Below are 13,549 nucleotides of genomic sequence, written 5' to 3'. Positions count from 1 at the left end.
TTTTTCAGGTATTCAGTCAAGAGATTTGCAGACAAAAATTACAAGCAATTAATTTGGCTCATCCTAATTATATTGTGGCATTAGATTAATAGAAACTATGCACTCTGTCCTTTAAGGGCAGTGTTCTGTAGAATTCTGCATAATAAGAATCTTTTGGCTTGAAATGAATCTCAAAGCATGTTGATTAAAAGGTTAAAGGGCAGAGATTTTAATTATTGTCAAAAATCTAATTAAGAATATGAGAGAGGAACAAAGTTTGCTCTTTTTTCATATAATTGTTTATTAAAATAAAGGAAAATCCAGAATTTTACAATTCATCTTAGAGTTGGAAAATGTTTATAGTCAAGTATCACTTTCAGAAGAGTTTTCCTCTATATACTCAATTTACACCCACTCAGAAGGGCATTTTGTACTTCTGCACTGACACATTATCTGAACATCTTTCTAGAGCATGATTATTGCACAGGACAGTTGTATCTGTGACAATATTCATTTAACCAAGCACTACATTGCCCATTGTTCTTTCTGTTAAACTCAGTAGGACAGAAAAAAATGCAACAGGGTAAGATTTTGCCAGATATATTAAATCACAAAGCAGACTACCAGTTCAAGAAAAGCAGCAATTTCTCTAATTAAAATACACAACTGATAGTTTACCCCTGGCAATTTATAAACAAGAAGAATATAATCTGAACGCAAACATTTAAGTGAATTCTACGCTGTTTCCCATGTAACACGTAATAACAAAACAAGACATTTAGAAAGAACCAGTATTAGTTTACTGAAAAAGGAATGACATATTTGACCAGTACCTACACATTCCCAAACTACGCTGCAGTCCTTCTCAGCTGATGGCACTTCACGCGAGGAGATTAGGTCTCATAAATTAAATGCAGTTTCAGAGAATTTAACTTCACAATATGCCAAATGAAGTTTTAACACATAGAAACCTCTGTTTCCTCCTTTATCTAAAATATTTGCAGCAAATTAAATCTTACAATTACTTTGGAACATTTGGCAGTTATTTACTTATTTGAGTAATAAACCCCTGAAATTTCCCTTCTATTTGAGCTTAATACTTGAACTATGTGAAAACTGTTCCTCTAAACATGGAAGCAAATTTAGAAAAAAAAAAAGAAAAAAGTTTTAGCACTCAGTAGGAACAGTTTCTTTGTAGCAAAATCATAACACAGTTCCCCCTTCCACAAAGTAGGTTCAACAATATCCAATAATTTAAATATCTACTGATCATGGCTGTGTGTTTACCCTTGTGGTGTCAGTAACACTTATAGAGAAATCCATCTTTCTTTCAGGAACATAACATGGAATCAGCCCATTCTTCTACTAGTCAAGGAAGAATCAGTGCATGAGTTAATATGTTTTAACAAGAAAATGAAACCTTATCTTTGTTTTTAAAAAAAAAAAATCCTGGGAAGTTATTTTTGCTAGCTTTAAAAAAGGCCAATTCATTAGTTGCATTTTGGAGTTCCAAAATAAATAGACCTTTGCTGCATGGCAATGTCACTTATTCCAAAGCTTTCAGTAGACGTTAAGAGCTCCCAACTCGATCTCTGGGAATAATCCGTAGATCTGAACCATGCTTTAGAAATACATTTCCTAAACAAATAAACAAACAAAACAGAATGTGTTACCAACTAACCAAATAAAATGTTACCTAAACAAGCATAAACATTTAAAGGATAATAATGTTAGGTCAGCGTTCAACATCTTTGTAGTAATTCCTCTAATATACCAGAAATATATTTTTTTATGTTTCCATAGAATTTCATCTTATCCCTCTTACTCCAAAGAGCTCTTATTTTTAAATAAAAATACCAGAGCCAAAGTCATCTAATAGGACTTGCAAGCTATCACCTTTCAAACTTTGCGGTTCCATACTTGAATGTCTGATTTCACTTATATGAAAGTGAAGAAGGACAAGGGGGACTGGCTTTAAACTAAAGGGGGGTAGATTTAGACTAGATATAAGGAAGAAATTTTTTACGCTGAGGGTGGTGAAGCACTGGCACAGGTTGCCCAGAGAGGTAGTGGGTGCCCCATCCCTGGAAACCTTCAAGGTCAGGTTGGACGGGGCTCTGAGCAACCTGATCTAGTTGAAGACGTCCCTGCCCACGGCAGGGGGGTTGGACTAGATGACCTTTAGAGGCCCCTTCCAACCCAAACTATTCTATGATTCTCTATACCATCATAATTTCAAGACCAGGAAATGAAGTTTTACTTCTCCATAATTTTTTTTTTTTATCTTGAGGTCATTCATGCATATACTCCTTTTTAATTCTCTCCCTGGTTCAGTATTTATCTGCTTCTAACTTCAGAACCTTAACGGTACTTTTCTTTTAGGAAGACTCTCCACATACCCAAGCATCAGTCAGTCTCATTTTAGCATAAAAGAATCTTGACCTTCATATTTATTACTGTATAGTCTTAATCATGATAGTCTTTTAAAGAGGACATAGTATGAAAATTAGAAGTTTCTAATACTTAGACGTCTAGAATATTTTCTGCATGTATTCAGGATTGCCATTCAGGTTGCTATTTTCTTCTATTAAACGTAACATTTGAAAATGAAACCACATTGCTAAAAGTGATGCATTCTTTAATTACTATATTGAACTTTTTTTTTTTAACTTCATACTGCTACTGCATGAAACAGACTATATGCAATTCTACAATATCAGGCTTTAATAATAGCTACCTATTCTTATTCATCTTCGTGTTGACTTGTAAAACCAGAATAACTGTATTTCTCTCCTAAGCACCCCATTTCACGGACGTAGAGTGCTCTCATAAAAAATATATTTAGCATTTCTTCAAGTTATTAACATATTGGAACAAAGCTACCCTTTTTCTAACTTCACTTTTCTGGCACATGGATCAGGATTGAAACCATTCTACTTATTCAACAAAACAAGTATTAGAAAATCAGTTCAAAAGAATGTGTTACCAGAAGATGTTCTGTTTTTAGAGATCTGCCAAGACCACATACTGAAGAGATCTGTAAAACCCACTGAACACAAATCTGTCACACCAGCAAACCAGTGAACTAAGCTCACCAATCTAGATGAAAAGTATCCATATTGCAACGGCCACCATAAAACTCTAAATTTTTAAAAGAGGCCCCAGCTGCATCTCATGCAGACAGCAGTTCACCCCACCTCTCAGTCTGTTTCCATCATTAATATCACAGTGGTTTTATTAAAGTTATGGCATACTATTCCCTGAACTAGCGAGGATTTAAAATTGAAATCAATACAGGAATAAAGTGCTAAGCCTAGCTTTTTCAGCTTTCATTTCCCCTCCTCCATGGAATCATGTAGGGAGAATGAGAGAAAGTCATACTTGAGGAGTACTTTTATTCAGAAAGTTGGGGAAATAGTGGAACAGTACAAAACCTCTGAAATCCCCAAGGATTACTAAGATGTTATTCCTAGATCATCTTATTTTGGGAAGTTTTTGAAGACTAAAGTAACTGTTCACTCTACAGGAACTTTAATATATGCAAAAAAAAAGAAAAAAGGAAAAAAAAAGTACATTTTACCCTATCAAGTTTCTGAGATATCAATTAATAAGGCTGAACATAAGATTATATCTAAATTATATATGTTTACTTGTAAACTGAGGAGGGATTTTTGTCTGGGCCTTGGGTTTGGTGTAGGTCATTTTTTGGTTGGGTTTTTTTGGGGTGGGAGGGTTGGGTTTTTGGGTTTTTTTTTTTCAGTTTAAGGGCAACTTCACACAGCACTGTCAGGGCAATGGTACCTTCTGTGTTAAAAAAAGTAATCCATGTGCAATCCATGCACCTAATCTTACATTTGCAGATAAGATTAAGACTGTGATGAAAACATTTTGCATCTAGATGCTTTTGATTTACCTGACCCTTGATTATGAGATGCTGTCTTATACTACTACTACTACTGAATAATTCCTCAACATTTGTAAGAACTTATGAAAGGTAAATCAAATCAATTGGATATGTGAATTCAATATGCATAGCTGCAAGCATGATGAACTACCATATGGATATTTTCATTCAGGAGTCAAGTAGTCCTAAATAAATTTACCTTGCAGCATTGTACTAAGCTACAACTAATTTGAGCTACATAATACAAAATGAAAGTATACTTCTGAGGAAGAGAAACAGCGTTAAGTATACCTTAACTTAAGCAACTGACTTTACCTGTTTTGCCTAAGTATTCCTCAGTGGTCATGTGAGAATGGGGCTTTACATGTGGGTGATAATCTAGTAGCTAAACTAAATTATTAGTTTTATTATCTGTTTTTAATACACTCGGTCATGGGATCATGATGAGCACAGCATCAGCTGAGGAGTCTGCCTGAGGCAGTACACCTGTCAAACCATAATCCAGATGTCCTAAGGCAAGCCCAGGAAGGACAGAAACCTCCAGTGGAGCAGAAAGCCAAACGCTCACTTGATCTTCATTTTGAAAGGTTGTTGATGCAATCGCAGACCTCAGAAATGGGTTGCTACACCTAAATGGTTCCTCTTACAACTCCAAGAAATTCCCCAAACTAATGTCAAGCAATTGCTCTTCTAACCATCAGATACTATTATATGCTCTGCAAGGATTTACTTTATACTATTTATCTTACATAGCTAAGTATGCTGATAATACCTTGGCTTTCTTATTCACTTTTTAGATCTGAAAAAAAATGGTGTGGTATCTTCAATAACGACTGGCAGACAAAGGGCACAAATGAATGAGACCTGGCAGAGATTTCATGCAAAAAAACCAGAGAAGCGGCAAGTCTCCATCAACTGTTCATCACGTTTGCAAGCAGGAGTAAAATTAGATTCACAGTTTTCACTGGATGACCATGTTCCACAAGCACTAAAGCCATTTTTATTATTTCTTAGTATCATGGAATCATAAAACCGTTTAGGTTGGAAAAGACCTTTAAGATCATCGAGTCCAACCGCTAACCTAGCACTGCCAAGTCCACCACTAAACCATGTCCCTAAGCGCCACATCTACATGTCTTTTAAATACCTCCAGGGATGGTGACTCAACCACTTCCCTGGGCAGCCTGGTCCAGTGCTTGGCAACCTTTTCGGTGAAGAAATTTTTCCTAATAGTCAACCTAAACCTTCCCTGGTGCAACTTGAGGCTGTTTCCTCTTGTCCTATCGCTTGTTACTTGAGAGAAGAGACCAACACCCACCTCGCTACAGCCTCCTCTCAGGCAGTTGTAGAGAGCGAGAAGGTCTCCCCTCAGCCTCCTTTTCTCCAGGCTAAACAACCCCAGTTCCCTCAGCCGCTCCTCATAAGACTTGTTCTCCAGACCCCTCACCAGCTTCGTTGCCCTTCTCTGGACACGCTCCAGCACCTCAATGCCTTTCTTGTAGTGAGGGGCCCAAAACTGAACACAGTATTCGAGGTGCGGCCTCACCAGTGCCGAGTACAGGGGCACGATCACTTCCCTACTCCTGCTGGCCACGCTATTTCTGATACAGGCCAGGATGCCATTGGCCTTCTTGGCCACCTGGGCACACTGCCGGCTCATATTCATAGGGAAGAAATGTTCAGAAATTTCTACTAACAAGATACTCCACTCCACCATAACTCTCGTCTCAAATGGGTCGAGATGAGATTACTGTAATAATTTCCAAATTAATTTAAAAGTATAGCGTTCCAAGAACAAGACCACAGAAGCCTGCTTCCACACAACAGACGGTAATTAGTGCAATTCAACATCTGTACTACGTTTCCATGTATTTCAGGAGGTGATGGGGAAAGCTTTACACTTCTCTGTGACAGAGGTAAACTCGTGTCTCATAGCAAGCCTCCACAGTGGAAATCAGAGATTTCTCACCTGTAATCCCTTGGTGAGAAAAAGAGGGCTATCGGCAAGAAGATCCTCTCTTCTTGAAAATATGCTTTCCAAAGTACCTAGAGTTCCTGCTTTAAAACTGAGTATTATTTTTTAAACATATCTCATCAGAAGTGCTGCTAAAATAGCAAATACTACTGACTAAATATAGTGAGGAAAAAATATAGCTATTACTTGTTATTTCAGTAACATGTAATACAGTATTGCTCTTTTAAACTGCACACTAAATACCTAAGCCCTGAAGATCAGAAGTGCCTCATTTTTTCACAGATCTAAATAAACAAATGTTGAACAATAGTTCTTTACACAGTTAAATCCACTGTGTAAAGGTGGATTTAACCTTTCACACACTACACTGACTGTAGTTTCCAACTACTGGGTAATGCTTCTCCCATTTAAGAAATCAAAACTTAAAATATAAATCAACCCCAATTGATTAGTTTATAAGAAAAATAACCGAGGTTTTTAATACTGGGCTTCAGAAATAATAACTTACCTGCTGTCTGTGCAGGGTTTATTCCTATTCCATCTAGGAAAAAAAAAATTAAAAAAAAGAGGGAAAAAAATAAGAGGGAAAGGTGAAACAGACATAATACAATTTACTACACTAAACTTACAGGTCAAAAAATATAATATACCAACAAGATATAATTATTACATCAGGTCTTCAAGCAGCTATTTCCCATAATCAAAACTAGTCTTATCACAGGAGCTAACAAGAAACGTTCAGCACAGAAAATCCACACTATATGTTAGGACAAAACCAAATTAATAATATTAGTGGTTTAATACCTTCATCCCATGCATAAGCAATTTAAATAATGCTGCAACATTATTAAATTCAGTTTGCAGTCTGTAGAGGCTGTGAAAGAAAAGACACTTTTGCTTTTATCAATATCCCTTCACTGAAACAACAATACAAAAACTATTAAAAATATATATAAACTATATTCTTACCATTTGTTATAATGGCACTTGTTGCTGCAGGAACTTTGAACTAAAGGAATTAAGACATAAAGGGAAAAGACATAGTTAAAGCAGAAAACGCATGGGGAATATTCAAAGCAATTATAATTTTAGCTGGTTCAGGTACAAAAAAATTATGATAAAAGATTCCTCTCAGATTTATAGATATAGCAAAATAAAGGTTTAAAGTCGAAGTTGATTAGATACCTCAATACAGAATAAGAAATTTACAGTACTAATCAACTAATTAAATCCAATTATTATTACTCATTAGATAAAAGATAAAAGTTGGGCCATCCGCAAAGTTAAGCAATATTAGTTCTTATTACATTAAATAAAGGAATACCTAAAACATGTATGGAAATGAACTTCTAAAAAGCATACCTGTTATGTCTAACAGGAGTTAAACAAGAATTAGTTGGTTCTAATAATGTTGGTTAATTCGGACCAATGTCCTAGCTTTCTCCCTGACTCTACTGGGACCTCTCCAACTGCACTGCTCCAAGAGGAGACTTCACGCCAGGATTTGCTTACAAAAGGAAGCACTAACAGCACTGTATCAGCTCTGGCTCCCTCCTCAGAGGGAGCCTAAGCAGGCTTTGTACCCTCAAACACCACCACGTGTCTCCATGGTACCCCACCCCCATGCGCATCATACGGGGTCAGTTTTACAATGTGAAAAGCCCTACTCAGGTGGGGTTGCATCGCATACAGGCTTCAAACTATTTCAGAAGATCTGAACTGAGATGGGGAAGCCAAAAATAATTATTTCTCAGGACTAGAGGGAGCCAGGCAGGGCCAGAGAAAACTCCTGCGCTATCTAATGTGGTTGGACCACACCGGACAGAAAGGGAAGGGCGGGTGCAAGTCGATCAGTGGTTGGTATGAGGACCGAAGGTTGCTCCTTGGGCTTCCCTTATTACTTAGCACAATGAACAACCCCCAAGGTAAAAGGCTGGTGTCTCAGCAATGAGCAAGTATCAGTGAAACCTCCTCACAAGGCACTTCATCCTCCTCTCTATATTGCATAAGAAAAAGGGCTAACTATGAATGCTAACATGGAGTGCTTCCCTGGAAGAACTGCAGAGCTCTCCCATCTCCTGAACAAGTCACTTCAGCCGTGCCTTTCAATGGCTGTCACTACTTGTGCTTTCCTCATTTTCTGATTGCTCAACTTAAGATTTCCAGGTCTGATTTGCAGAAATATTAATGCATTAACAGCAACAGCTAAAGCTCAGAGAAACCATGCTTGAATACAGTACTTAATTATTAATAGACTGAAAAACTGCTCTTTTTTATCTCCAGACACACAAAATGAGCAATTTTTTTTTTTTTAACTTGTTCTCTCTTAGCTTTTTATCCATAGCAGGTAAATCATGTCACCTCCTCATCTTGCAGGGTGACATGAAAACAGTAATTTCTGCAAAAGATAATAGGTTAGATACCAGTGTCATTGTAGAAAGGCCATAAGGAAAGTAACAATTTGCCTTCAAAGCAAGATTTGAATAATGAAGTTGATAAAAGAGGAGCTACATATTTAATAGTAAGAATGTAAAAAATAATATGCTACCTCATAACAGCTAATGTATACGTATCGTATGCTGAAGAAAGTAAGCCTTCATTCTCAAGTTCACTAACTTTGGGAATCTTGACTTAGCAGTCTAAGGAGAAATCTTTTAACAAGTTTGGGTTTTGTGGGGTTTTTTTGTTTTTTACATAGTAAGAGAAAATGAGTTTATAAGGTTTGAACAGTGGGATGGGGAGAGAATTGGAAGGGTAAAAGTGAGAAAACTCGTGGGTTGAGATAAAAACAGTTTAATAGGTAGAGCAACAGTCACGCACACAAGAAAAGCAAAACAAAGGAATTAATTCACTACTTCCCATCGGCAGGCAGATGTTCAGCTGTCTCCAGGAAAGCAGGGCTCCCTCACGCGTAACGGTGACTTGGGAAGACAAACAGCACCACTCCAAACATTCCCCCCCTTCCTTCTTCTTCCCCCAGCTTTTATATACTGAGCATGATGTCACATGGTATGGAATGTCACATGGTATGGGATATCCCATTGGCCAGTTTGGGTCAGCTGTCCTGGCTGTGCCCCCTCCCAGCTTCTTGTGTTCCTCCAGCCTTCTCAGTTGGTAGAGCATGGGAAGTTGGAAAGGCCTTGACTAGTATAAACACTACCTAGCAACAACTGAAAACATCAATGTGTTATCAACATTGTTCTCACCCTAAATCCAAAGCACAGCACTGTACCAGCTACTAGGAAGGAAATTAACTCTATCCCTGCTGAAACCAGGACACAAGTTTGGGTTTTGTGGGTTTTTTTTGTTTTTTACATAGTAAGAGAAAATGAGTTTATAAGGTTTGAACAGTGGGATTAATGTCAATCATATTAAGTCCTGCCTCCTACAATGAGTGCATCTCCAATTCAAAAAGTAAAGGAATAAAACACAAAAAAAATCCTGAACAAGCAGGAAATATATGTTTAACTTAATACTTAAGTTATTTTTCAACAAGCAGTTTCCATTATGATTAAGTGATACCCTGGATCTGTCATCTTAAATCATCTGAAAAAAACCCATAAATGTAACTTCTAGAATGTTAAGTGCCTCTTCTCATTTCTTCTCTGTCTCTTGCATCTCCCAGTGCGTGAAAGGGATGGATCATTCACAGGAGGATGGACATCTCTACTCATTTTGTGTCATTTTGCTTTTCAGTAGGAGAATCTACCCGAATCCGATACACTAGGTGCACATGAGAACTGTGTGGCAACCAGCCAGTGAAGCACCAGTTAAGATTCTCTTATTGCTTCATATTGTACTGTGTTAGAAGAGAATAAACCACTTCGTTATCTTAGCCCAAAACACTGGGCCAAACAGCAATAGTTGTTGGCCACATACTCAGCACATGAAAATCACCACAAGTATAATACAAAAAGGGAAACTACCATTGTAATTATACCATTTATAATTACACATAATTTGGTGCAATATGGTTCACTATTTAAATCAAAAATCCTTCCTGTGGCTGCTAAGCATATGTTTCCCAGGCTGAAAATATACAAGCTTTCTGTGATACAAAGTCAAACGGATACTCAAGTGGCAAACAAGTTCTGTATTCAGTAGATAAACCCTGGCTTGCTTTGAAACCAAATTGGATAACATCCAGCCCCAAACTCACACACTTTAAAGAAAGAGATTGTTTGCTTTAAAAACCTTATAAATTGATAACTGAGGCTGCCACAAAACTCATTTTCTCCAATGCCAGGAAATACATTTGTCAATATCTACAGTCAAACTATAAGGAAAAGATGACAATCATATACCAACAATTATATCCCTTTCTCACTTTTTACAACGATGACAAAAATCCTCTACAGTAATAAGCTCATCTCTTTTTCGTGCAATGAACAGCAGATAAGTGCATTAAACCAAAGTATTTTAGCACCAATCTATCGAGAGTAATATTAGAATAACAAAATAATAGTTTCAAAAATATACATGTTTATGAAAGAATAAAGTTTAACTTTATTTAATGGAAATGGATGACTATTTCAGTAATAATCTCACAAATGTAAGAGAGGCTTTTTGTAAATACTGTGCAAATGTACACCTGAGATATGTACCAAGCAGCTCTACCAGATGAAGGAAAAAACCCAATAGATACCACACATTGTAAATGAGAACATTAACAGTCACAATAAACTGTGACAATTGTGGAAAGAACTATAAATAGATAAAAACTTGAGAGTAGTGTTTCCAATAGTTTACATTTCAATTTACATTTTTTATATATAGTCTGTAAGACAAACAGAGAAAATAAAAAATAAGGGAAGAGTTAAATTTGCATTATCCAAATTATCACTGCCAAATGGGAAGGGCTGAGACTGCTACAAATGATTGAGACTTCCCGAGACCTCCCCATTTAATGATCCAGTTTTCTTTCACTTCCAGCTCTGCCAATCATGAATTGCATACAATGAACTTTAACATGTTATGTGATGTGCTAGAGATGACAGAAGTAAAATCTGTTATGTATTTTGGTTATTTCCAAGGGAAAAAAAAAAAGGAACACATCTTGTTTTGCGCAATGAAAGTAATTCAGAAAACTGTAATGTTTGACAAAGCACTGTGACTGAAACTTGATATATAAGATGACCATTCTACATCATGGCTACAGTTCTGCTGTTCCAGGGGAATTCTGGCTATAATTTGGCCAAATTTTAAGGCTCTAAAAAACGACTCAGTAGAAAGTTGCTAAGGCTAAACAGCCGAAACTTAAATCGTTCTCTGTCCCAAGAGCTTTAATCACTGAGGAGATAATGCACTTCCCCTGGAGACCAACTGACATCTTTGTCCAAAATCCAGGGCTACCGTTCGATCTTTTCCTTACATGTTTCATACAAGGTACTGTGAAACTGGTATCTGAATCATAGTACGCAGCATAAGCTAATGTTAAGCTATGCAGGTCCAAGGAACAAAAAACATTTATATAAGACAAAAATTCTCTCTCATTCTTTTCAATGCCAGTTCACAGAGGATCAAAGGAGCTTCATTCCTGGGGAAGAGTCTAACAGTCTTTTTTGCTCTCTGTTTACAAAGCATTTAGTTCTGCCTGGTCTCATAGAGATGTAAAAAGCTTCAGTAACACATCAGCAATGACAACTAAAAACAGTGCCATATTCTGAAACATCAATCATACGTTCATGTTATTAATTTCTATTTAACACTGACACAGGCTAATACAAACGTGCTTCACACTGTTTTGGGGAGGTAATTAATAAATTGTTCCTTGTATCTTCTATTTTCTTTTAAAGAAATGTTTATTGTATAGGCATTTAATGGAATTACTCTAGTGAGCATTAAAAACACTGGGCTCTTTTACATTCCATCACACATCTTCAGTCTTTCTTGTGAGCCTCCAAAACACAGCTACAATTACTCTATAAAACTGTGCTGATGCAGAGCGGTCTGACGTCAAACAGCAGAACTCCCACAGATGCTCAAAATACTCATATCACCTAAAGGAATGGTTTACTTAATGTGAATATTTAAGTCATTAATTCTTCTCTAAATCCATTTCACAGAGGACCCTATCACCGACTAAGACTGTGGTTCCACGAGTAGGTAAAACAGGTTTCATGGCAACCCTCCCACCAGAAGTGGCCCCTTACTCGTGGTGTCTCCAACTACTCAGTCCCACTCCAGTCTTTCCTGGTCCCTCATACTAGCCTATTAGACTTTTCAGTCTAGGTCTCTCTGTATGGGTTGTGTGGGCACAGCTGCATTAGTTCAGATTAAAAATAACTGGGAAAAAAACCTAGTTTAAAAAAAGCAATTAAATCAGCAAATATCTTTAACAGCATTTATTATTCTGTATACTGTTCTGTTTACACAAAGTTACAACAAACAAACAATCCACAACCTCCCCCCACAAGCTGTGTTTCCACTAAGAACTTCTGCCACATAGTGGTATAACACTAACAACATAAGGAGACTCAAAACACATAGTCCATTATCCTTCCTAATTATTTATTAAAATTCCAATGCTTGAACAAACAAAATTGTCAATAACCCAAAATTTCCCAAGTTTTCCTAAAAAGGCAGAAGGGGAATTGCAAGAACAGACTCTCAGCTGAATCTGTTTGCTGACTAGATGAAAAAAGACATCATGCTTTTGAGCACTTTATTTTACTGTTTACACCCAGATGGACATCTCTTAATCTTTGTACACTTAATCTGAAACAAACAGGATGCATCTCTTCAAACACATTATATAGGCAATTTAGGCACCTATTGGTTTTGGATTTCATGTGAAAGATCAAACACCCAGAAGCCAAAGAACACATCATCCAAGTGTTATTCATTTAAGTCTGTTTTTTAAATCTAGCCCATATGCCTAATATTAATACCCTCTATAATAAAAAACTGTGTGTCTTCCAAAGACAGAGATTACTGGAACTGACTGTGAGAATAGTTGAAGAATTTCCTGAATAATTCTAAAGAATTTTCTGGATATTCTACACAAGCAATTTAAAATATTTAATATTTAACAGCTGTACCTTTTAATTATGTTCACTGTCACAAATTTTTATGTTATTGATATAAAATGGTTTAATTTAATCGCAAAGAAGAACAGGAAGTGTGTCAATACCTGCTGTTGATGTGTAAATAGTGCAAGAATTGCTAAGCTTAGGATTCTGAAAGTTTTGGCAGGCCCACACTGACACCAGTAAAGCTTGTGTTCATGTGTACCTAATGAGCGTTCTTTGTGCTGAAATAACCATTGCATTTTACAATTAAAAAGCTTTTGCTTTCAGGAATGTTCAGAAAGTTAAAAACCAACGTCATCACTTTCTACTTACTTCTTCTGCAGCAAACTTCAAGACAGCTGTGAAAGGTGTACTTTCAGGCACACTTAACCTGAAATTACAATGCAAGCAAATATGTGACTGCTAAGACAAACTGAAAAGCAACTTTATTTGCTATTAATCTACTAATTTAAACTTCGCTTTTACCAACGGGGTAATACTCTTGCCAAAGACGTGCATGTACTATTTATTTAAGGTCTAGATCAAAGCCCAAAAAGATACACGTGGCAGTAGAACAAAGTAGAAAAGCCCTGAAAGGTGAATTAACAACAGAAAACCGCCTCTGGTTTCACACGGAGGAAGAAAAACGCCTTTTCTACTCGTGCGAAAGCCCTGTCAAGA

At 36.8% G+C, this 13,549-nt stretch overlaps 1 protein-coding gene across 1 annotated transcript in view; it reads right to left on the bottom strand.

The window, feature by feature from the left end:
• Positions 1-263: 263 nt before the first annotated feature.
• UFM1 (ubiquitin-fold modifier 1) overlaps positions 264-13,549 on the bottom strand; it is a 30,681-nt gene continuing 17,395 nt past the window's right edge. Inside the window, exons 3-6 of the mRNA XM_009319964.1 lie at positions 13,202-13,259; positions 6,828-6,867; positions 6,367-6,399; positions 264-1,617 (exon numbers count right to left, since the gene is read on the bottom strand). Coding sequence (XP_009318239.1) covers positions 1,550-1,617; positions 6,367-6,399; positions 6,828-6,867; positions 13,202-13,259 — 199 coding nt within the window. The 3' untranslated portion in view covers positions 264-1,549. The remainder of the gene's footprint in view (positions 1,618-6,366; positions 6,400-6,827; positions 6,868-13,201; positions 13,260-13,549) is intronic.

This window comes from Pygoscelis adeliae, unplaced genomic scaffold, assembly GCF_000699105.1.
Source record: "Pygoscelis adeliae isolate BGI_AS28 unplaced genomic scaffold, ASM69910v1 Scaffold32, whole genome shotgun sequence".
Lineage (NCBI taxonomy): Eukaryota > Metazoa > Chordata > Aves > Sphenisciformes > Spheniscidae > Pygoscelis > Pygoscelis adeliae.
The sequence above is the reverse complement of the archived record's forward strand: the minus strand, read 5'-3'. Positions and strand labels throughout refer to the sequence as shown.